Genomic DNA, 22,673 nt, shown 5'->3' with positions numbered 1-22,673 from the left:
TCACTGCAACCTCCGCCTCCTGAGTTCAAGCAATTCTCCTGCCTCAGCCTCCCGAGTAGCTGGGATTACAGGTGCCTACCACCACGCCCAGCTAATTTTTTCTATTTTTAGTAGAGATGGGGTTTCCCCATGTTGGTCAGGCTGGTCTCAAACTCCTGACCTCAGATGATCCACCCGCCTCAGCCTCCCAAAGTGCTGGGATTACAGGCGTGAGCCACCGCACCCGGACAGTCTCTGGGTTTTAAAGGATACCTGTGTTTTAAATATTTGTAGATGTTGCCAGATTGTTTTCCCAAAAGATGGCAATACTTGACTCTTCTGCTAGTAATTTATGAGTTCACTTTTCCACATACCCATTGTAGCCATCATTTTTGTCATATTTCCACATACCCATCATTTTTGTCAGTCTAATGGGAATAAAATGATATCTCATTTGTACTTTAATTTGCATTTCTCTACATTTGGAGCAGTTTTTCATACTCTTTTGGCCATCTGAATCTGTTCTTTTAATTGAATATTCAGTTTTTCTGTTGAATTGTTCATCTTGTCAATTTGTAAGAAAATTTATGTATTATAAAAATTAGCCCTTTGCCTGTCATCTGCATGATAAGTATTTATCTGTTAAATTTGTTTATATTACCTTTTGCCAGACAAAATATTTTTTAGTAGTCAAAAATGTTTGTTTTCTTTTTTAGAGACAGGGTTACCCAAGCTCTGTTAACCAAGCGGTAGTGCAGTGGCGCGATCACAGCTCACTGCAGCCGTGATCTCCTGGGCTCAAGTGATCCTTCTGCCTCAGGCTCCCGAATAGCTGAGACTACAGGCGAGCACCACCACGCCTGGGTTTTTTTGTTTTTTTTTTTCACTGTGTTGCCCAGGCTGGTCTCAAACTCCTGGGTTCAAACTGTCCTCCCACCTCAGCTTCCCAAAGTGTTGGGATTACAGGCATGAGCCACCACACTTGACCTTGTTTTATTTTATAGCTGCAGGTTTCCAGTCTTGGTTAGAAAGTTTTTCTTAGAAATATAGGGGATTACAGCCGGGCACAGTGGTTCACACCTGTAATCCCAGCACTTTGGGAGGCCAAGGCGGGCAGATCATGAGGTCAAGAGATTGAGAACATCCTGGCTAACGTGGTAAAACCCCGTCTCTACTAAAAATACAAAAATTAGCTGGGAGTGGTGGCATGCGCCTGTAGTCCCAGCTACTCGGGAGGCTGAGGCAGGAGACTCACTTGAACCCGGGAGGCGGAGGTTGCAGTGAGCCGAGATCACACCACTGCGCTCCAGCCAGGCAACAGAGCGAGACTCCATCTCAAAAAAAATAAATAAATAAATATAGGCGATTACATGTATAATACAAGGATTGGGGCTTTTTTTTTGGACAAAAATATAAGTTTGTGATTTTTTAAAAATAATTTTTGTGTGACTGTCATCTAGACCAATGTTATGTGAATTTGGGTAGTAGTAAGAGACATAGAGAATAATTTGAGAAATATTTAGGGACAGCTTCCACAGTAGAATTCGGAAAATTTGCAGAGATGAGTTCTGTCTGCCCTTGTGCCATGCAGGTTTCCAAAAATAGGAGGTTTCAGGTTAAAATTTTGATTTTGTCTTTTCTTGAAAGTCAGATCTGGCCATCTGGGGCCTGCATTCCCTACTGGCCCGGTTCGGAGACGAGCAGTTACCCCCTTCAGACAGGGCATGCACTTCCCAGTTTGTTCAGTCCGCACAAAGCCCTCTTTCTGCCCAGCATTGATCTGGGAGCCTGGAGCCACTTTTCTTGGAGGCTGCACTGTTGTTTTCTTAGCGTTGTGAGGGATATGCATGCAGTATTCTTACACTAGTGACTCAAAAATGGGACTGAACAGCTGTCTGAGAGGGCTGCAAGGATCAAGATACCTGTGGAGGGTAGCTGCTGTAGGCATTAGTTTGTGCCTCGCTCCATGGGACTTTGATGGACTCTAAGAGGCCCTTGTGAAAGTTACTGATGATCTCCTGATTTCAGTCCCTGTATTACTGGACACTTCAGCAGCTTTTGATCCTGATACCTGATTTTGAGACCTTGCTGATTCTCCTTTCTCCCTTGAGGGTTTCTTGTTTTCCCTTCCTCCCCGGGTTGTCCTAGTAGCTGCTCTCGACTGCTCACACTCCCTGGGGAGATTCTTACACTTCCTTGATTATAACCACTATCTGAGGACTCCCTAATACTGGGCTGTAACCTTGACTTTGGCCTGAGTTCTCAGCTTCTGACTCGTGGAGCTGGTTGCCTCTGGTCCACAGGAATCTCAAACGCAGCATATCCAAATCCAAGTGTCATGGTCAGTCCCTCCAATCCCTCCTCCTCTTGTCTTACATCCTATCTCAGAGATAGTCCTAGAAGCCAGGCCATTGATTTGGAGATCCTAGACTCCCCCCTCTTCCCAGCCTTCATTCCCCCTTCTGTCAGTCACCAAATTCTGCTAATTTTACATTCTAAGTATTAGCAAATCTTGCCGCTCTCCTTCTATCTCTACCCACTGCCTTGCTCAGGCCTTTGTTATCTTTTAACTGGACAATTGCAAGGGCCTTCTTCTAACTGGTCTCCCTGCCTACAGTCTTGCCTCCAGCAAATCCATCCTCCAATCCTGATGCCAGAGTGATCTGAAATGCAAATATGATCTTGCCACTCCCCTGCTTAAAACCCACCAACCGCAGTGGTTCTGTAACCACAGTGTAGCCTCTGACGTGGGCTGAAAGTAAGTTGTTACTACTCCTACTACTACTGCTACTATTAGTACTACTATTTCTACTAATATAAATACTAATAATAGTAGCTAACGTTTACTGAGCATTTTCTATTATGCTTTCGAATGATTTATTACCTTTTTAAAACAAATCATAGCCAATTCAATGTTTTCCAAATTGTACCAGTCTCATTTGCTTGGGGTGAAGGAGAGGGGCAGAGTTACAGGCAGGGGGCACCTGAAAAATATTCATAACCATAAATGATCTTATCATATACCCTAGTGAGTGACCATGATGATTTAGCCTTAAGAGTTAAATAGGGATTACTGTAGTTCTCATAAACAAAGATTTGCTTTTAAGGGAGGGTGTCAGTCATCTAGATCTTGAATATGTCCCTGAAGTATGTGGCACGTGGGAATGTCCTCAGGCTCCTGGGTATCAGTAGAGCGGGGAAAAGGACTGCAGACATTCAGGGTCAAGTCCAGGCTTGGCCTGGTGTGCAAAACTGTCTATGATCTGGTCCCTGCCCACCTCTGCTCCTCCTGCCACTCCCTTCCTTATGCATTTCACTCTAGCACAATGAAACTGTATGTGATACTAATCATGGCTCACCCTTACTGAGGTCTCCTATGTGCCAAGCACTGGGCTAAGTGGTTCTCTGCCGTGTCAAAATCTCATGTAAACCTCACAGCAACCCTACGAGGTAAGTCTCGCTTTCCTCCAATTTTATAGAGGAGGAAAGCGAGGCTCTGAGAGGTGAGGTCACCTGAGCTGACCTGGCTAGAGTTGTCAAGTGGGCAGCCCCCCTCCGCCCCTCTCAGCACATGTTCTTGTATACCCCTCACATCTGCTCACACCTGATGCTCCCTCTTGTGCCCAGGTAATGCCCACTCATCCTCAGGACTCAGTTCTTATGCTGCCTCCTGGGAAAGCCTTCATGGATACCTCCTCTGCCCCCAGACTGGGCTCGGTGTCCCTCTGTGGCACCGAGCCCCCCTGTGGCCGATGAGCTGCCCTCCAAGCACCACGCTGGAATGTATGTGTTCAGTCTGTGTGCTCCTCAAGGCAAGCACTGAGTTTCTTGCATCTTTGAACCCCCAGCATCCAGCACAGTGTCTGGCACATAACGGGCCTCTGTAAGTGTTTGTTGAATTGACTGAACTGAACTCCAGGCACTGAGCCTTGAGGTTATTGTCCTTCTGACCAGTTTTCCCTGTCTTCACCTTCTCTAGGCACAAAGCCAGGCTATTTGATCTCTGGAGAAGGATCCTTTCCCTTCCTGCTTGGGTTCCACCTGCACCCTATGACTTCGGGTGGAAACTGCTGTCTGATCAGCCACCTTGCCCACACACTTGGACATCTGTACTGTCTCTGATCCCTTCTCTCCTCACCAACAGGCTGGACCCCACTTCCACCCCTCTGAATCAAATCATTCCACTTCCCCTTAGCCTCAGCTCTTTCTTCTGGGTTGTTTGTATTTTCTTCTCTGTCCCAAACAGTTTCCCCCACAAAAAGAACTTTATGTCTCTCTCTGTCTTCCCTTAGTCCTTCCAGTCAGCAGCCTGTGATTGGGCTTTTCCCCTCAGAAACGAACAATCCAGAACCCACTGTTTAAAACAACTGTATTTTGCCTTGGGAAGTCCCATTTGCCTTCCCTGAAAACATTAAACATTCCTCCGATCCCCAGCCTGAGTCGCTCTGTCTCTGGGCCCCATCCTGCTCCACAGCAGGGCTGGTGCGTCCAGCACAGAGTGACCCTCCAATGCCCTTCCCCACCCGCCGCCCTGCCTCCTGCAAGCCCTGCCTTCCCTCATTTCCCAGTCTCCTCTGCTTCTGGCAGCTTTGGGACCCCCGCCCCTGGCTTCTCCTCCATGCTGTATGGAATGAAGATTGCAAATCTGGCCTACGTCACCAAGACTCGGGTCAGGTTCTTCAGACTCGACCGCTGGGCCGACGTGCGGTTCCCAGAAAAGAGGAGAATGAAGCTGGGGTCAGATATCAGCAAACACCACAAGTCACTGCTAGCCAAGATCTTTTATGACAGGTGTGTGTGTGTGTTGTGTGTTGTGTGTATGGGGAGGCCTGCAGGATGTGAAGGAAGGGGGCTGTCTGTGTGAGGAAATAGTGGGTTACACAAGTGGGAGTAAGTCCCCCTCCTTCAGGGAATGGGGGAAGGGTGGGGAACTGGTCTGCTGGGAGGGGGTGAGTTTCCTAAGCACGGCTAGCACTTTGCCTGCCTCCCAAGCCTAAAGCTTTCCCCAGGGTAACTCCCAGTGAGACCGCTCCCACCCAGCCCCCCCTTGACTCCTCTTCTGCCCAGGGCTGAGTATCTTCACGGGAAACATGGAGTGGATGTGGAAGTCCAGGGGCCCCATGAAGCCCGAGATGGGCAGCTCCTTATCCGCCTGGATTTGAACCGCAAAGAGGTGCTGACCCTGAGGCTTCGGAATGGCGGGACCCAGTCTGTTACCCTCACTCACCTCTTCCCACTTTGCCGGACACCCCAGTTTGCTTTCTACAATGAAGACCAGGAGTTGCCTTGTCCACTGGGCCCCGGTGAGTGGGTTTCCAAAGGAAAGAGCTGGTGGACAGGGGCTTGCCCTAGGCAGTGCTGGTGCTTTGGGAAGCACACTGTCACTGTCCAGTGGACTCTTGCCTTGGGATGGGGCTTCCTGGGAGTGTCCAGGATAAGGATATGGGTGGGAGGGTCCCTGCCTTACCCCTATTCACTCATCCATCCTCCTCCAGGTGAATGCTATGAACTCCATGTCCATTGTAAGACCAGCTTTGTGGGCTACTTCCCAGCCACAGTGCTCTGGGAGCTGCTGGGACCTGGGGAGTCGGGTTCGGAAGGAGCCGGCACATTCTACATTGCCCGCTTCTTGGCTGCCGTCGCCCACAGCCCCCTGGCTGCACAGCTGAAGCCCATGACTCCCTTCAAGCGGACCCGGATCACTGGAAACCCTGTGGTGACCAACCGGATAGAGGAAGGAGAGAGACCTGACCGGTAACTCCTCGCTCCAACTCAGCCTTGGCTGGGCTCTTATCTCGACCACATAGGCTAGGGCTTTGGGAGGAGCACAGAACTGGGAGCCAGAGCCCCTTTTCCTGCAGGCTCTTCACTCTTCTGGGTCTGAGAGAATTTTTCTGTCAAGGAAGAAAGTTGCAGGTGAACTGCAGATCTGAGGACAGAGTGAAAAAAATTTTAGGCATTGTCCCTGTGTGATGGATTATCAGGCAGATCATTGTAGACATTTCTGGGTTTTTTGTTTTGTTTTTTGTTTTTATTTTGAGATGGAGTCTTAGCTCTGTCGCCCAGGCTGGAGTGCAGTGGTGTGATCTCAGCTCACTGCAGCCTCCGCCTCCTGGGCTCAAGCAATTCTTTCCTGCCTCAGCCTCCTAAATAACTGGGATTACAGGCGCCCACCACCACACCCGGCTAATTTTTGTATTTTTAGTAGAGATGGGGTTTCACCATGTTGGCCAGGCTGGTCTCGAATTCCTGACCTCAAGTGATCCGCCTGTCTCAGCCTCCCAAAGTGCTGGGATTACAGGCGTGAGCCACTGTGCCCAGCCAACATCTCTGTTTTTTTAAACAGCTTTATTGAGATAATTCACATACCATATGATTCACCCATTTAAATTACACAGTTCAGTAATTTTTTTAGTATATTCACAAATATGTGAGACCATCACCACCATTGGTTTTAGAACATTTCATTACCCCAAAAAGCTATCACCCTTTTATCCTCCACCACTTCATTCAGCCCTAAGAAACTGCTCATCTACTTCCTGTCTCCGTAGATTTCTCTGTGCTGGACACTTCATGTGGATGGAAGCATAGGATATGTGTAGACATCTCTTTTTGTTTCTTCTAGGTGTTCACAAAATACTGAGTTATAAAAGCAAACTAGCTGGACGCAGTGGCTCACGCTTGTAATCCCAGTATTTTGGGAGGCTGAGGCGGGCCGATCACTTGAGGTCAAGAGTTCGAGATCAGCCTGGCCAACATGGTGAAACCCCATTTCTACTAAAAATACAAAAAAAAAAGCCGGATGTGGTGGCGCATACCTATAGTCCCAGCTACTCTGCTCAGGAGGCTGAGGCAGGAGAATCGCTTGAACCCGGGAGGTGGAGGTTGCAGTGAGCCGAGATCGCGCCATTGCACTCCAGCCTGGGCAACATCTCAAAAAAGAAAAAAAAAAAGCAAACTATGTAATAAGACCTTCACAGACCACTGTGCTCTTTTTGTTGACTATATAACAGAAATTTACAGGGAAGAAAGTCTGGAAGTTAACATTGGTTATTCCTGGATGGTGAGAATGATACTTATTTATTACCTATTACCTGACTTTTTTCTCTAATGAACATGTATTACTTATATAATAAAGGTTTCCAAGTATCGCGCTTTCCATAAATGAGAATAGTCCAACCTTGGAGCGAGGCTGCCGACTTCCTTTCAGCAGTAGGATTGCAGGAGGACTTTGTGCATCCACCCGAAAGGGGCGTTCTCAGGGTCTTGGAGGGTGAGGGGTTTTCTGTGTTTTCTTCCCTCAATTCTGCAGCGCTAAGGGCTATGACCTGGAGTTAAGTATGGCGCTGGGGACATACTACCCACCTCCCCGCCTCAGGCAGCTGCTCCCCATGCTTCTTCAGGGAACAAGTATCTTCACTGCCCCTAAGGAGATCGCTGAGATCAAGTAAGTACTACCCCTCTGCACCCCACACTCTCCCCTGTCTTTTCCCTACTGGCTTCTTTGCATTGCCATGGCACATCTGTCCTCAGCCTCTCAGGCTGTATTCATTCATTCCCTTGCTGAGCACGCACCATAAACCAAGCACCATTCAAGGTGAACCAGTCAAATGAAGGCCTGGCTCATTTAATTGGGGACAATGAGCATTTTTGTTACAATTTCATGGAGTGATGAGTGCTGTGAAGAACTAAACAGGTCAGGTGCAAGTGGCTCATGCCTGTAATCTCAGCACTTTGGGAGGCTGAGCTGCAGGTGGATTATTTAAGCCCAAGAGTTCAAGACCAGCCTGGAGCAACATAGGGAGATCCTGTCTCTACAAAAAAAAAAAAAAAGAAATTTAATTAGCCAAGTGTGGTGGCACATGTCTGTAGTCCCAGCTACTTGTGAGGCTGAGGTGGGAGAATTCCTTGAGCCCAGGAGGTCGAGAACACAGTGAGTGAGCCAGGATCATGCCACTGCACTCCAGCATGGGTGACAGAGCAAGATCTTGTCTCTAAAAAAGATAAAAAGAACTACACTGAAACTAAAGCAGGGTTAGGGGATGGGTTGGTGCTGCTTTGCAGAGGGCCAGTTAGTTCTGGCCTGTTTGAGGTGGTGATGTTTGACCAGAGAAGGACATTTGAATGAGGTGAGGGTGGGAGTCATGAGAGGAGGATCAGAGGAGAATGTTCTGGCCATAAGAGCCACCATGCAAATGCAAGTCAGGTGAGGTGGGGGCAGGGGCCTCCAAGGAAGCAAGAGCCAAGGCTTCCTTCTTCAGGGCCTCTGACTCTGTATCCACTTTTGTATCCCTCTAGTCTTCTCTGCTTTTTGACACTTAGTTCGAGAGCTTCGGGTGGGAAAAGTGGATACTCCTGGGCATAGGGGTTGTCTGGCCCATCCCGTTCCCGCCCCCACTCACCCCTCCCAACCGTCATTTCCAGGGCCCAGCTGGAGACAGCCCTGAAGTGGAGGAACTATGAGGTGAAGCTGCGGCTGCTGCTGCACCTGGAAGAGCTGCAGATGGAGCATGATATCCGGCACTATGACCTGGAGTCAGTGCCCATGACCTGGGACCCCGTGGACCAGAACCCCAGGCTGCTCACGCTGGAGGTCAGGGCTCAGATTGAGTGTGAGGAGGGTGGGCTCACATCAGCCAAGCTAGAGGCTGTGGGCAGAACTATTCCTGACAGCAGGACAGAACAAGAGAAAGGCTGAAGTGGTTCCCAGGGCTCCGCAAGCAGCAGGGTGGGCATCCTGTGCCCGAAGACGGAGCAGGGGAATGGGGAAGATCTGGGTTCTAGTCCAGGCTTTGCTACCACCTTGGGTAAGTCCCTGGCTTTCTCTGAGCTTTAGTTCCCTTACCTTAAAAGCACAGAGCTGGACTGGATAATTAAAGCAGCTCTTTCTGGCTCGTGGATTTTGAATGTCTGCGTATAAGCCCATATTACACACGAGACTGGATTTCTACACACAAGTGCAGGTGGGAATTAGAGGGTGAGTTTGGTCAAGGAAAGATTACTGCAGGAAGTGAGTTTTGAACGAGTTTTTTTTGTTGTTTTTTTGTTTTTGTTTTGAGACAGGGTCTCACCCTGGTGCTCAGGCTGGCGTACAATGGCATGATCTTGGCTCACTTTAATCCCTGCTCCCAGACTCAAGTGATCCTCCCACCTCAGCCTTCCGACCGAGTAGCTGGGACCACAGGCATGCCCCACTATGCCCAGCTAATTTTTGTATTTTTTGTAGAGATGGGGCTTTGCCACATTGGCCAGGCTGGTCTCACGACACCTGGACTCAAGTGATCTGCCTGCCTCAGCTTCCCAGAATGCTGGGATTACGGGCGTGAGCCACCATGCCTGGTCCGTTTGTGTTTTTTTCTTTTTTTAATTTTTTTTTTTAGCAACCCGATTAACTGATGAACAGGATTTTTTACAGGCAGAGCAGGAACTGAGCTGGCCAAGAGGGCAGCTGCACTGGAGGCTCTGGGTTCCTGGGCTCAGCATCTCTGTGCAGCTTCGGAAGATTTGTCTTCTTCCTCTTCCCCTGACTCCTGCTGGTATGAAAGGAAAGAGGGGTGCAGGGATAGCAAAGCTCTAAGTCTTAGGTTAGAAGGCCAGTCTCAGTCCTTGTTCCTTAAAGGTCTGGAGAACCTGGGGGCTGGGCCCTCCAGCATCCATCCCTGGGACAGAAGCTTGCTTGTGTTCACACCCCATAGGTTCCTGGGGTGACCGAGAGCCGCCCCTCAGTGCTGCGGGGTGACCACCTGTTTGCCCTTTTGTCCTCGGAGACACACCAGGAGGACCCCGTCACATATAAGGGCTTTGTGCACAAGGTGGAATTGGACCGTGTCAAGCTAAGCTTTTCCATGAGGTGGGTGTTGGGGGAACCCTGAGCTGCTGGAAGGGTCTGCAGATTTCTGACCCCAGGGGAGGAGGAATGTTTCTCCCTGAGATAAATGAGACCCCAGGGGCAGAGCAGGAGACTTTTCCTCAGGCGTACCCTGAGATGCTACGGCAGCTTCCTCTTCTAGAGAGCTTACATCGAGGTCTTGGAAAGAGGGGTTGGGACAGTGGTTGGGGGAGAAGGTTCGGGCCCTTTATTGCCTACCTCCCCTGCCCCAACAAACTCTTCCCCCCCTCTCTCTGCCCAAAGCCTCCTGAGCCGCTTTGTGGATGGGCTGACCTTCAAGGTGAACTTTACCTTCAACCGCCAGCCCCTGCGAGTCCAGCACCGTGCCCTGGAGCTGACGGGGCGCTGGCTGCTGTGGCCCATGCTCTTTCCTGTGGCACCTCGGGACATCCCGCTGCTGCCCTCAGATGTGAAACTCAAGTGAGACTGTGGGCAGGGGGCCTCTGGAACCACTTGGAGTGTGGGCACAGGGGATGGAGTCAGGGAGGCCTCTGGGTCACCGGATGACTTCAAGTTCACATTCCTGGTCCCTCTGCCAGGCTGTATGACCGGAGTCTGGAGTCAAACCCAGAGCAGCTGCAGGCCATGAGGCACATTGTCATGGGTACCACCCGTCCAGCCCCCTACATCATCTTTGGGCCTCCAGGCACCGGCAAGACCGTCACATTAGTGGAGGCCATTAAGCAGGTGGGGTCTGAGCACAAACCTGGGGCCTGCACTCTGACTCCCCCAGCACCAAGCACTTGTCCTCAGATTCTAGTTCCTTCCCACTCCCGAAATGCTTCTGCTTCTGAGCAACCATCAGAAAGAGAGGTAGGGGCCAGGTGCAGTGGCTCATGCCTGTAATCTCAGCACTTGGGGAGGCCTAGCCTAAGGAGTTCGAGAGCAGCCTGAACAATATTGCAAGACCCTGTCTCTATGAAAAAATATAAAAAATAGCTGGGCACTTGAGGCTGCAGTGCGCCGCGATCATGCCACTGTACTCCATCCTGGGTGACAGAGTGAGACTCTGTCTCAAAAAACAGGGTGGGGATTGGGGAAGTAGGGAGTTAGGGTAAACGTGGCTGTGGAACACTGTTGTACGGGTAGGGCACGGCATGATCCTTGGAGTCACCATTCACATTTCAGTCATCGTAGACTTGCGCTGCCCCAGCCTGAGTACGGCCGAGTCTCGGGAACCCGCCTCCCACACTGTGCTTATCTGCATCTCAGGTGGTGAAGCACTTGCCCAAAGCCCACATCCTAGCCTGCGCTCCATCCAACTCAGGGGCTGACCTCCTCTGTCAAAGGCTCCGGGTCCACCTTCCCAGCTCCATCTACCGCCTCCTGGCCCCCAGCAGGGACATCCGCATGGTACCTGAGGACATCAAGGTACTAGGGAAGTGCAGAGGGCCAAAGAATGGCAAATGCCGGGGAGACTCTCAGGGCAGACACTCAGGCGAGGAAGCTAGGAGACCTGGATTCTGATACTTGCTATGTGACCTTGGGTTGGTCAGGACCCCTCCCTGGGCCTCAGTTTGTAAGTGAAGGGGGTGGATAAAACGTTTGGGGGACTGGGCGCAGTGGCTTACACTTATAATCCCAGCACTTTGGGGGGCGAGGCACGTGGATTACCTGAGGTCAGGAGATCGAGACCATCCTGTCTAACATGGTGACACCCTGTCTCTACTAAAAATACAAAAAATTAGCCGGGCGTGGTGGCGGACGCCTGCAGTCCCACCTACTCGGGAGGCTGAGGCAGGAGAATGGCATGAACCCAGGAGGCGGAGCTTGCAGTGAACCGAGATCGCGCCACTGCACTCCAGCCTGGGCGACAGAGCAAGACTCTGTCTCAGAAATAAAAAAAATAATAATAATAATAATAATAAAAACAATTATTTGGGGGGCCACAACCAGAATCACGGTGGGAATGAGTGGAGCCAAGCTGATTCCTCTGGTCCCTTCACAATCCACAGCCCTGCTGCAACTGGGATGCAAAGAAGGGGGAGTATATATTTCCCGCCAAGAAGAAGCTGCAGGAATACCGGGTCTTAATTACCACCCTCATCACTGCCGGCAGGTGGGGAGTGTGTGTGGGTGTGTCTCTGAATCGTAAGTGTGATCAAAGGGGTAATGGGCTGGGGAAATGGGGAAGAATGGTTTCTGGGGCTGGGTGTGGGGGTGGTGAGGAGCCAGCCTGGGAAAGCATTCAGGTTTGGTAGTTGGGTACCTGGATATGACCCCTGCCTGGCCTGACACCTCCCAGGTTGGTCTCGGCCCAGTTTCCCATTGATCACTTCACACACATCTTCATCGATGAGGCTGGCCACTGCATGGAGCCTGAGAGTCTGGTAGCTATAGCAGGTGAGGGACTCAGGTGGGGCTGCAGGTATACACCCTGTGTGGGTCAGAGAGGTTGCACCACTTACCTTTCTCCCCACACCTCTTCTGCTTCCCAGGGCTGATGGAAGTAAAGGAAACAGGCGATCCAGGAGGGCAGCTGGTGCTGGCAGGAGACCCTCGGCAGCTGGGGCCTGTGCTGCGTTCCCCACTAACCCAGAAGCATGGGCTGGGATACTCACTGCTGGAGCGGCTGCTCACCTACAACTCCCTGTACAAGAAGGGCCCTGAAGGCTATGACCCCCAGTTCATAACCAAGCTGCTCCGCAACTACAGGTATTCCCACGCCCTTGCCTCCCCTGCCATATCCTGTGCCTTCACATCCTGTGTGCAGCCCCTGCTGGAGAGTCTGGCTTGCAGTCCTGTTGCTCAGAGGTTGTGTGATGCAGAAAGACTAAACCGGAAGGTAGGAGGTTTTTCTAGCCCCAGCACTGCTGCTTGTTGTCTGTGTGACTTGGCCAGTGGTTTCACACGACAGCAGTCAGCTCATCTGCATCTTAGCGGGTGGGCAGTGGTTCCTAGAGGCTCGGGTGTGTCTGGTACCAATCCCAGATGAAGTTTTCAGGCAATCCAAGGAGAAATAAGAAAAACAGGGAGGAGGCCAGGCACAGTGGCTCATGGCTGTAATCCCAGCACTTTGGGAGGCCAAGGTAGGTCAGGCTCCCACCCCTGATCACTTGAGGTCAGGAGTTTGAGACCAGCCTGGCCAACATGGTGAAACCCCATCTCTACTAAAAATACAAAAATTAGCCAGGCATAGTGACGGGCACCTGTAATTCCAGCTACTTGGGAGGCTGAGGCAGGATAATCGCTTGTACCTGGGAGGCAGAGGTTGCAGTGAGCTGAGATCTCATTACTGCACTCCAGCCTGGGTGACAGAGCGAGACTCCATCTCAAAAAAGAAAGAAAGAAAGAAAGAAAGAAAAATAGGGAAGATACAGCTTTTTCGTAAACCTATTGTTACTCAAAGAGCTGTATACTTTTAGTGAATGAGTTCAGCCATCTAAAATGCTTAGATGAGTTTTATGCTGTCACTAAGAGCTCAATAAATGTTAGCTATTGTGTCATCACTACTTATATTTTTGGAGTTAACACACTGTCTCATCAAATAACATGAGAGTCAGGGATAATTTGGTTTTGTACTGTCCTTGGTAAATTTGAAACCTGAAAAAGGGGCCCCTAATTTTTTAGTTTTAAATGTCATGGGTCTGTGGAGTCCCTGGACTAGATGCTCTCTGGAACAGAAAGCAGAACTCTGGTTCTGCTTTCTGTGGTTTACAGTGCCTGGCAGCAGATATTATGGATGAGTGTCCTGCTATCCAGGGAGCCAGGGGGGCGGGCAGCAGGCTAATAATGTGTGGGGGCCCCAGAGTGGGTAGAGCGGAGCCCCTGTGGGGCAGAGGGAATCTGACCCTCGGTCTTGCTCTTCCTCCTCCGGCCTCCCAGGTCTCATCCCACCATCCTGGACATTCCTAACCAGCTCTATTATGAAGGGGAGCTGCAGGCCTGTGCTGATGTCGTGGATCGAGAACGCTTCTGCCGCTGGGCGGGCCTGCCTCGACAGGTGAGGCTAAGCAGGGCAGGGGCACAGGCTCCCACCCCTGTACCCTGACTTCCCTCCCACTGAACGTGCAGCCCCTCCCTTTGTCACCTTGGCCTGGGATCTCTTACTCTCTGGAAGGGTTTGGGAAGGGAGGGAATTGAGGGAGGGTGGTCTGGCTGAGGGTTTCCCTTGACCCCATGTCCAGGGCTTTCCCATCATCTTTCACGGCGTAATGGGCAAAGATGAGCGTGAGGGCAACAGCCCATCCTTCTTCAACCCTGAAGAGGCTGCCACAGTGACTTCTTACCTGAAGCTGCTCCTGGCCCCCTCCTCCAAAAAGGGCAAAGCCCGCCTGAGCCCCCGAAGCGTGGGCGTCATCTCCCCGTACCGGAAACAGGTCAGGTCCTCAATTACCAGCAAGGGTGGGGCCCCTCCCCCAGATGGTACCTCCTTAATATCCAGACCACTGGGCAGAGGCTCCAGGAGCTTAGGCCTCTGCTGGCTCCGTATCTCAGAAGAGCACCGAGGTCAGCTGCCCCCTCCCTTTGTTCCCCAGCTCCCTGGCCTCCTGCCAGGCTCCCTCATGCATTAGGTTAATGGCAGGAGAGAAAGGCACCTGTCCCCTCCTTCCAGGTGGAGAAAATCCGTTACTGCATCACCAAACTTGACAGGGAGCTTCGAGGACTGGATGACATCAAGGACTTGAAGGTGACACGCTGTTCCACACTCACTCCCTCCCTTCCGTGTGCTCCCACTTGCCCACTTCGAAAGACTTCCTCAAGCCTCTCACTCCTGGAGATTCCAACTTAAGGGTCTGGGATGGGATCAGGAAGCCTGGATGTTTAACAAGCACCTCCTGTCATTCTTAGACTCAGGCAGATTTGAGGCCTCTGCCCTACGGATAAAGTCCAAATTCCGTGGCCTGTCATGTGATGCTGCCACCCCCACCCCCAGTAGCCTCTCTCTAAGGTTGTGGTCTCAACACTGGCTGCAGACAACAATCACCTGGAGAGCTTTTAATACCCCCGTGCCAGGGCCCTGCCCACCAGCTCATACAGCTATGGGGCAGAGCCAGGGCACTGGTAGTTTTTATAGCTTCTCAGGTGATTCCCATATGCAGCCGGGGTTGAAAACACTGCTCTAAGACTTAGAGGCCTCTCGGAAATTCTGATGGGGGGTCTGGGTTAGGGCCCAGGGTTGCATATTCTTAATAGATACTTGGTGATTATTTTCAGGAAAGTCTGAAAGTCGCTGCTCTGAGTTCCCATGTGCTTTGCAATGCTGTTTTTTTTCCTTAGAACACTTTGCAGGCCCCACCCCTCAACAGGATTCACCCTTCAGGTTTCAGCTTCCACTGCCTACCTCCTGTCCCCTTTCCCTGGGCCGTGTCGCAGCACTCACTCATTCACTCCACTGATCTACAGTTGCCCAGTGGCCTCTCTGTACCCTCCCTGGATGGCAGGCTCGCTGGGGTAGGGCACCCCTTTGACACGCTTGGCTGGTCTCAGGCCCTGCCTCTTTCCCCGATAGGTGGGTTCAGTGGAAGAATTCCAAGGCCAAGAACGAAGCGTCATCCTCATCTCCACCGTGCGAAGCAGCCAGAGTTTTGTGCAGCTGGATCTGGACTTTAATCTGGGTTTCCTTAAGAACCCCAAGGTTTGAGGGCTGGTCGGGGTGGCAGAAATTCTTCCATCCTTGGGGCCCTTCCCTCCCATGACCACACCACTTCTTCCTTCCAGAGGTTCAATGTAGCTGTGACCCGGGCCAAGGCCCTGCTCATCATCGTGGGGAACCCCCTTCTCCTGGGCCATGACCCCGACTGGAAAGTGTGAGCATTCCTACCCCATTCTCCCTCCTGGTGGCCACAGCCCCTGCCTGAGGCGGGTGGATCTTTTTTAAGCGCTTGCTTATCGCTCAGTTAATGCTCAGATGGGTCCATTGTCACAGCACCCCTATTGTATTTACAAGTTAAATGACATCCAGAGGTTGAGCAAGTACAGCTCAGATGTGACAGGACGGTGGCTTAGCCTCCAGTCTCTGCTGGCACTCCTCTGTACCCCACAGATTCCTGGAGTTCTGTAAAGAAAACGGAGGGTATACCGGGTGTCCCTTCCCTGCCAAACTGGACCTGCAACAGGGACAGAATTTACTGCAAGGTCTGAGCAAGCTCAGCCCCTCTACCTCAGGTATGGCTGGGCCAGGGTGGGCCAGGTTGGGGACAGTGCCAGAGGAGGTGGTAAGGAAGACAAAGTGTACTTTCTTTCTTTCCAGGGTCCCATGGTCATGACTGCCTCCCCCAGGAGCGGGAGGGTGAAGGGGGCCTGTCTCTGCAAGTGGAGCCAGAGTGGAGGAATGAGCTCTGAAGACACAGCACCCAGCCTTCTCGCACCAGCCAAGCCTTAACTGCCTGCCTGACCCTGAACCAGAACCCAGCTGAGCTGCCCCTTCAAGGGACAGGAAGGCTGGGGGAGGGAGTTTACAACCCAAGCCATTCCACCCCCTCCCCTGCTGGGGAGAATGACACATCAAGCTGCTAACAATTGGGGGAAGGGGGAGGAAGAAAACTCTGAAAACAAAATCTTGTTCTATGCAAAAGCCTTGATAATGTCTCCTCTGCCTGGCCCCAGCTTCCTGAGCCCCCAGGTTGGCCCAGTAGGGAAGGGTGGGACTTTCAGCCCTGCTCTGGGACACACCCCCTCCCAGCTGGAGAGGAAACCCAGTGGGAGGTGGCAGTGAAGCCACCCACAGGTTTCTAAGTTTAGCCCCCTGCTACAGACCACTCCCTTCACCCGCCTCCTTGGCCCAGAGCCAGGCATGACCTCATCCTTTGCTCTGAGACTCCACCCTGCCGGCCGCTGGTCTGCCTTGTAGACAGGGGGCCAGACTGGCAAGCAACTTGGACATGAAGAGAGATGGGACACTAAGCACCCAGAGGGAAAGACCAGAAGCTCCCACACACATTGGAGCCTGTAGCCTTTATTCATGCCCCCCTGACCAAATGCAGTGAGAGACAAGGCCCCTGCCAAAAACAACTCCAGGGTCCTGGGACCCTGGGTCCCCTACTGCAGATACTTTCCTGTGAGCCAGAAGTGTATAAAGTGCTGGTGTGTGACCATCCTTTGGGAAAGGTCAAAGGGGCAAGAGCCCCAGGAGCCCTGAGGAAGGGCAGGGCATAGGCCTGGCTCCCAGAGCACTGGGAGGGAGGGCCCACACCACCCCACCACCTCAGGGCTAGGAAACCTCAATGCAGTCCTGGGCAGGAGGGAACTGAAAAGGGGAGCCTTCAGCATGGAGCCCTAAGGAGGCTGGGGTTGTAGGGGGATAATTTCTGTACCCCTGTTGAAGGGAGGGGGCATGTTTGGAAAGGCCTTGGGGATCTCAGATAATGGGACAGCCCCTCCGGCGCTTGTTCTTGCGGACCTGGAGGCCAGCCCGAGTGGCCATCTCAAACACCTCCCGCACTCCCTCCTTGGTCTTGGCTGAGCACTCAAGGTAGCCAAAGGCGCTGATCCGGTTCGCCATGTCCCGGCCTTCCTCAGACCGAACGGGCTCCTGAGAAGACAGAAGATGAGGGGTCAAAGGAAGCTGGTGACTACATGAACCTCTCCTGCCTCACCCATAAGTGTAGCAGCTGGAACAAATGCCTCCTCCTCCAGTCCTGACCCAAAAAAAACTACCCAGGCCCCAGCTACCCTGGGCAGCTTCTGGGCCAGGGATCCAAAAACCCCTCCGGTCCCTCCCTCCATTCCCGTGCAGCCCCACCTCCTTCCACACACAGCCCCCAGTTCTCTTGCCTGAAGGAGCGCCTCCCACTTCCTGACTGCTCTGCCTCCATCCTCACTCTTCCAGTCAGAATTATTTTTCTAACACACAGACCTAACATCTCCCCACTTTGAAACTTTGCCGTAATTATCTTTGCATTTCTTATCCTGACAGTGTTTTCTAATCAACTCTAGTGCTCTGGCTAGAGAGCCACTTAGGTCCCTGAATAAGCCAGCTCTCTCATCCCTTCTTCCAGCCATTTACACAATGCCAGCCCTCATTCCCACATCCACATCACCCTACACCTCCCCCAGGGGCACTGTGATGGCACAGCCTGGGTACCCCAAGTGAAACATAAGCTGTCTCCCCGAGGGCAGATTTTCTTAATCATCTTAATAGTCCCAATTCTAAACAGAATGGACAATTAACTGGAAAAAATAAAAATGCCAAGTGACTTTGGACAAGTCACTTCATTCTCTGATACCTCATCAGACACAACCCTACGGGTCCTCCCTCACCAGGAGATATTACCATCTCCCCTAACACATGGCAGTAGCTGGAAAGAAGTTCCCTTTGCCTGTCTGCAACCCCTCAGAGGGTGCCTTCTTCCCCAGGGGCTCCAGCCTGGCAGCCGCACCCACCTGCTTCATTTTGGCCAGCTCTCTCCTGGTGTGCTCATCTTGCCTCAGGTCCTTCTTATTCCCCACCAGGATGATGGGCACGTTGGGGCAGAAGTGCTTCACCTCTGGGGTCCACTTCTCAGGAATGTTTTCTGTGCAGACATGCCCCAACAGGTGTTGGTGTCTCCACTGAAGCTAGAAAGCTCCCCTGGGGGGCCCTCATCTTCCCACAGCAGAATCTTAGAAGCCATTCAGCATGATGGTCCCTTTCACAGCTCAAAACCTCAAGAGCAGTATGCCCTCAGAGGGCCAGTTACCACAGTAAAGGAGACCAACAGGACCTGAGTGCTCCCCTGCATCCCCACCCCCACCTCTGAAGATGACTGAAGACAGGCCAAGGCACGACACCTCTGGCTGATTCCGAAGGGTTCTCAGTCCCCTCCCTCCAATCTCCTCACCCAGGCTGTCGGGGCTGTCAATGGAGAAGCACATGAGGATGACGTCAGTGTCCGGGTAGGAGAGAGGCCGCAGTCGATCATAGTCTTCCTGCCCTGCTGTGTCCCACAGAGCCAGCTCCACCTGACACACAAGGCCAGTGAGTAGCTGGCCTGAGGGCCCCAACCCTGCCACCCAGAGGTCCTCTGAAACCACTGTTCTTTGGGCTCACTGAACTTCTTTATTGAGTACCTGCTATGTGCCAGGCATTGTATTAATCACTGTCCCACAACATAAAATAGGTCAGTTTGTTAAAGAAAGCTAAGACACGTGTTTGACCCTTGAGTTGCCACTGTGAGCACCATTATTTTGGTTAATTCTCACAACAACCCTTTGAGGGAGGTCTTACCATCATCCCCATTTTGCAGGTGGGGGAGCTTAAACCCAGAGGCAAAGGGACTCGGCCCAGGTTACAGAGCCAGTCTGTGGGAGAACCAGAAAGCATATCCAGGTTTTTTAAGACTGCAGATGTACTTCCTAACTTTTACTGGTTCCAGCAGGGAGAATGACGCAAGGACAGGGGTAGGAGTGGGGCAGGACATACTAGGTCATTCAGTGACTGGGGGCGGGGTCTCAGGGTCGGGTGGGAAGGGCATCTCTGCCTTCACCTGCTTGCCGTCCACCTCAATATCCGCAATATAGTTCTCAAAGACAGTAGGGACGTAGACCTCCGGAAACTGATCCTTGCTGAAGACGATGAGGAGGCAGGTCTTCCCACAGGCACCATCCCCAACGATCACCAGCTTCTTTCGGATTGCAGCCATGGTGGGGCTGCCAGGAAAGAGGTGTTGAGGATTTGAGGAAAAGCCATTAAAGTCCAAAAACACTTCTCTGGGGCCCCCAAACCTTCCTGGAAACCGAGGCATCTAGCAAAGGGACAGGGGGCTTGCTCAGGCATCTACTGGTCAAACACCAATTGTGCAACAACAGAGCTTGAAATTCCTAATCTCTGGGTCAGGGACAGGTCTCCTTCAATGGGTTAGAATACAGTGGTGGGAGGTGGACGATGACCCCACTTGGGAGCTGGAAAACATGAGTTTCAATCTAATCCACTTGCCAACTTGGGGACTCCAGGTAGCTAGAGAGCTGCTCAGGGATGCGGGACGTCCAGGGAGCAAGCTTCTATCTACTTCACACATCAGGGTTTCGAGTCAGACTTCATTGGTTACCAGGATTTTGATGCATTTACAGTTTAATAATCTCTAAGGTCCAATCTAGAACAGATTGTCCCTCAGCACAAGTCATACCTGTCCAGTCACAAATGAGGAGTCCCTCTCTAGGACCAGAGTAGCAGAATCAGCTACCAGGTGGTAGGTGGGTAAAGGAAGAATAGTTATAGAGTCCCTAGGTGCCAGGCATTCTGTCGGGCATTTTGGCAGGAATTATCTCCTTTGCTCCCCAGATGCCTGGGAGGTAGATGGTGCACTTTCCATTTTGACAAACTAGGAAACTAAGGCTCAATGAGGTTAAGACAGATTCAGAGCTGTGGCTTGTAAGCAGCAGGGACAGCATCCAAAGCAGGACTGGGTGACTCAAAGCCGTACCTCTTCGACATGTCACCTCAGCGATAGGAAGGAGAGCAGAAGCAGGGAAACCCAGAGGACAGGGGCAGCAGCCAGCCAGCTTCCCTGGTCCACCCCACCCGGTCCCCAAAGCCCCAAGTCATACAAAGGAGGCTCAGTCCCAGCAGTGCCCACAGCTCGAGTTTGGGCAGGCTGCCTTCCTCCCCCCTTCCTCCTGGGCCTGCCAGCAACACTGGGTCACTCAAACCCTGGCAGGGGACAATGACCACACTGTAGGGAGCCACACATCCACCACAGCACAGTGACTGAGAAGAATCCACCAGGGAATCACCTCCACCCACTCTGGAACAGTCCCTTCCTCCCTCGGTCCAGCTCACCCACAGGCCCTGCCCACCCCTCCCTGTGACTCAGGGCAAGGAGTCAGCTTCCCGGGCTTCCAAGTGTCCCCCACCCCCAGCACACACGGCGAGCATCTGCACAGTTCATCACACCTTCGCAGCTTCCCTCACTTCCTCCTTCCCTGGGGAGGGGAACTGACCTCCAGGCGGCTGAAGTTCCCAGGCTGCAGGAAGAGAGGGCGGGCTCTGGAGCTGAGATGAAGTCAAGGCTGTTGGGAAGGGGGAGGGGGCTAGAGTCTGGATTGGGAGGAGTCCCAAAAGAAGAGACAAATGAGGGCCAGTCCCAGCACCAACCAGGCAGGGAGCAGTTAAGAAAGCGACGGTAACCTGATCTCGGCTTCAAACCCAGCTTTTTCTCTCAGTCCCACATCCTGTCAAACTGGGCTGACTGAACACCTCTACTCCCCACACCCCACCACCACCTCACACGGCCCTTTAGGAAACGAATACTCCAGCCCCAGGCCTGTTCCCTTCAACAGTAGATCCTGGGTGGCCCTTCCCTTGCCTCCACACACATTCACAAAACTGTCCGTTTTGTGGACATGAGTCAGAGAATTTACAGGAGTTCAAAGTACACAGCCACACTCTTCCCACCACAAAACGGACTCTCTCTGATTCCCTAGAAGACAAGCAAGAAGGCATTCACCCTGCCGGCAGATAGCCTCCAGAAATGGAAACCATCCTCCAAAAAGAGGGTTCCTTGGGAATTCTATCCAGGTGACTGACGCTAGGATTTCTTCCAACTCCTCCACTCACTCCATTAGTTCACCTTGCCCTGTTTTGTAAAGATGGGCTGGGGTAGCCCCAACCTGGGGTGGGCAGCGTTGATGGAGGGCAATCACTACTGGGGTGAAAAACAGTCACTTAGGCATGAGTATGTCACTGCTGTCCCCCCAGCAGGGTAGTTCAGATGGCACCAGAGTGGTAGGAGGCAGAGGACAGAAGCCCGGGGTTGAGGCATGCGTTAAGGGACCTGGAGCCTCCAGCTCAATTAGAAGACTTTCCCTCCAGGATACGGTTGGGCCGGAACAGCAGGCAGCCCAGGCCAGGCCAGGACACTAGGCCCAAGGCCAAGACGGCATGGATAACTCCCTATGGGAGGCAGCCCCAGAGGGACTGTCCCACTGACCCCTTAAGAGGGGCAACTGAGCCCCACACAGGGCCTGGAATGGAGCCTGGAAGTTCTGGGGCCTTCCCCAAGACAAGACAGTGTGGATACACCAGATCTCTCTCCAACCGCTCTCTTGAATTCCCAGATGATCCAGAGCGGCCGGTTGACTTTGCTGACCCACCCTGCACCTAGGGAAGGAATCCGTTCTGGAGATACCAGGAGATACCGCATTCTCAACTTTAAAACCAGAGTGAGGCTGGGATCCCAGCCCCAAACCCCAGGATACTCTTTCTTGGTTCGAGTATGAAGAAGGAGAAGGATTCTCATTCTCATTTTCTCTCTCTCTGTCTGTACACACACACACACACACACACCACAGAGTTGGATCCTTCCCCATCTCCCTTATCCTCAACACAAGCGGGCTCCAGGAACCGTCTAGGGCGGCGTCCAGACCCTACCGAAGAGTGGCAAGTCCCAATGGTCACATCCCGCCCCTATTCCCGCCATGCCTCCCTCCTGGCCTGGAGGAATTCCCACCCCATCCCACTCTAGGTCAACTGCGGCCGCCCGCCCTGGGGGCTGGAGCGTCTGAGTTGAGGCTCCCTCGCCCCTCACCCGGCGGGGCAGGTTCCAGGAAGCTGGAAGGAGAGGGGAAGGGGCTCCGACTCGGACCTCAGGAGGCCAGAGCCCCTGCCAGCAAGTCCGGGCCCCCTCGCTGCAGCCCAGGGAGGTGCAGACGCGGCCCGACCCCCGCCCAGCCCGGATGCCGACTCCGCGGGGAGGGAACGGGGTCCAATCCCAGGCCGAAGCCCCCTCCTCGCACGGGCCCCGATCTCCGGCCCAGAGAGGAAGGGAAAGTGCTCTCCCGGGGACGAGTTCCCAAGACGCCCCGCCGCCCGCAGCCCCGGCCCAGAGTACCTTCGGTTCCGCCGCCTCCAGCTGCGCGGCCGGTGCCGGAGGCTCAGACTGACCCC

The 22,673-nt window shown here is 52.6% G+C and overlaps 2 protein-coding genes across 14 annotated transcripts in view; one reads left to right on the top strand and one right to left on the bottom strand.

The window, feature by feature from the left end:
* Positions 1–16,390, top strand: part of MOV10 (Mov10 RISC complex RNA helicase) — a 25,993-nt gene extending 9,603 nt beyond the window's left edge. For 2 of the 4 annotated variants that reach the window (XM_011933162.1, XM_011933163.1), the window contains exons 3-21: positions 4,567–4,770; positions 5,047–5,282; positions 5,475–5,733; positions 7,292–7,426; positions 8,404–8,572; positions 9,675–9,829; positions 10,112–10,288; positions 10,408–10,555; positions 11,081–11,239; positions 11,824–11,927; positions 12,114–12,211; positions 12,307–12,523; positions 13,694–13,811; positions 13,996–14,187; positions 14,424–14,498; positions 15,321–15,446; positions 15,530–15,618; positions 15,855–15,976; positions 16,062–16,390. In XM_011933162.1, coding sequence (XP_011788552.1) covers positions 4,567–4,770; positions 5,047–5,282; positions 5,475–5,733; positions 7,292–7,426; positions 8,404–8,572; positions 9,675–9,829; positions 10,112–10,288; positions 10,408–10,555; positions 11,081–11,239; positions 11,824–11,927; positions 12,114–12,211; positions 12,307–12,523; positions 13,694–13,811; positions 13,996–14,187; positions 14,424–14,498; positions 15,321–15,446; positions 15,530–15,618; positions 15,855–15,976; positions 16,062–16,153 — 2,875 coding nt within the window. In that variant the 3' untranslated portion in view covers positions 16,154–16,390. Of the gene's footprint in view, positions 1–2,596; positions 2,738–3,958; positions 4,771–5,046; positions 5,283–5,474; positions 5,734–7,291; positions 7,427–8,403; positions 8,573–9,674; positions 9,830–10,111; positions 10,289–10,407; positions 10,556–11,080; positions 11,240–11,823; positions 11,928–12,113; positions 12,212–12,306; positions 12,524–13,693; positions 13,812–13,995; positions 14,499–15,320; positions 15,447–15,529; positions 15,619–15,854; positions 15,977–16,061 lie in introns of all 4 variants that reach the window. The other 2 variants (XM_011933164.1, XR_001000732.1) reach the window with 2 other exon arrangements.
* A 357-nt stretch (positions 16,391–16,747) lies between these two features.
* On the bottom strand, positions 16,748–22,673 carry RHOC (ras homolog family member C). Of its 10 annotated transcripts, none has more exons than XM_011933156.1 (6): positions 22,372–22,590; positions 20,729–20,797; positions 19,276–19,438; positions 18,631–18,751; positions 18,194–18,324; positions 16,748–17,342 (listed from the first exon to the last, which is right to left on the bottom strand). In XM_011933156.1, the coding sequence occupies exons 3-6, from the start codon at positions 19,429–19,431 to the stop codon at positions 17,169–17,171; spliced, it is 582 nt and encodes a 193-aa protein (XP_011788546.1). In that variant the 5' UTR covers positions 19,432–19,438; positions 20,729–20,797; positions 22,372–22,590; the 3' UTR covers positions 16,748–17,168. The 10 variants fall into 10 exon arrangements, with proteins under 10 accessions (XP_011788546.1, XP_011788543.1, XP_011788545.1 ...); XM_011933153.1 differs by lacking the exon at positions 22,372–22,590 and adding an exon at positions 22,618–22,673 and having other exon boundaries at positions 16,751–17,342; XM_011933155.1 differs by lacking the exon at positions 22,372–22,590 and adding an exon at positions 22,618–22,667 and having other exon boundaries at positions 16,751–17,342; positions 20,729–21,887.

Source organism: Colobus angolensis, unplaced genomic scaffold (assembly GCF_000951035.1).
Source record: "Colobus angolensis palliatus isolate OR3802 unplaced genomic scaffold, Cang.pa_1.0 Scaffold124, whole genome shotgun sequence".
Taxonomy (NCBI): Eukaryota; Metazoa; Chordata; class Mammalia; order Primates; family Cercopithecidae; genus Colobus; species Colobus angolensis.
This window is presented reverse-complemented; position numbering and strand designations above follow the sequence as displayed.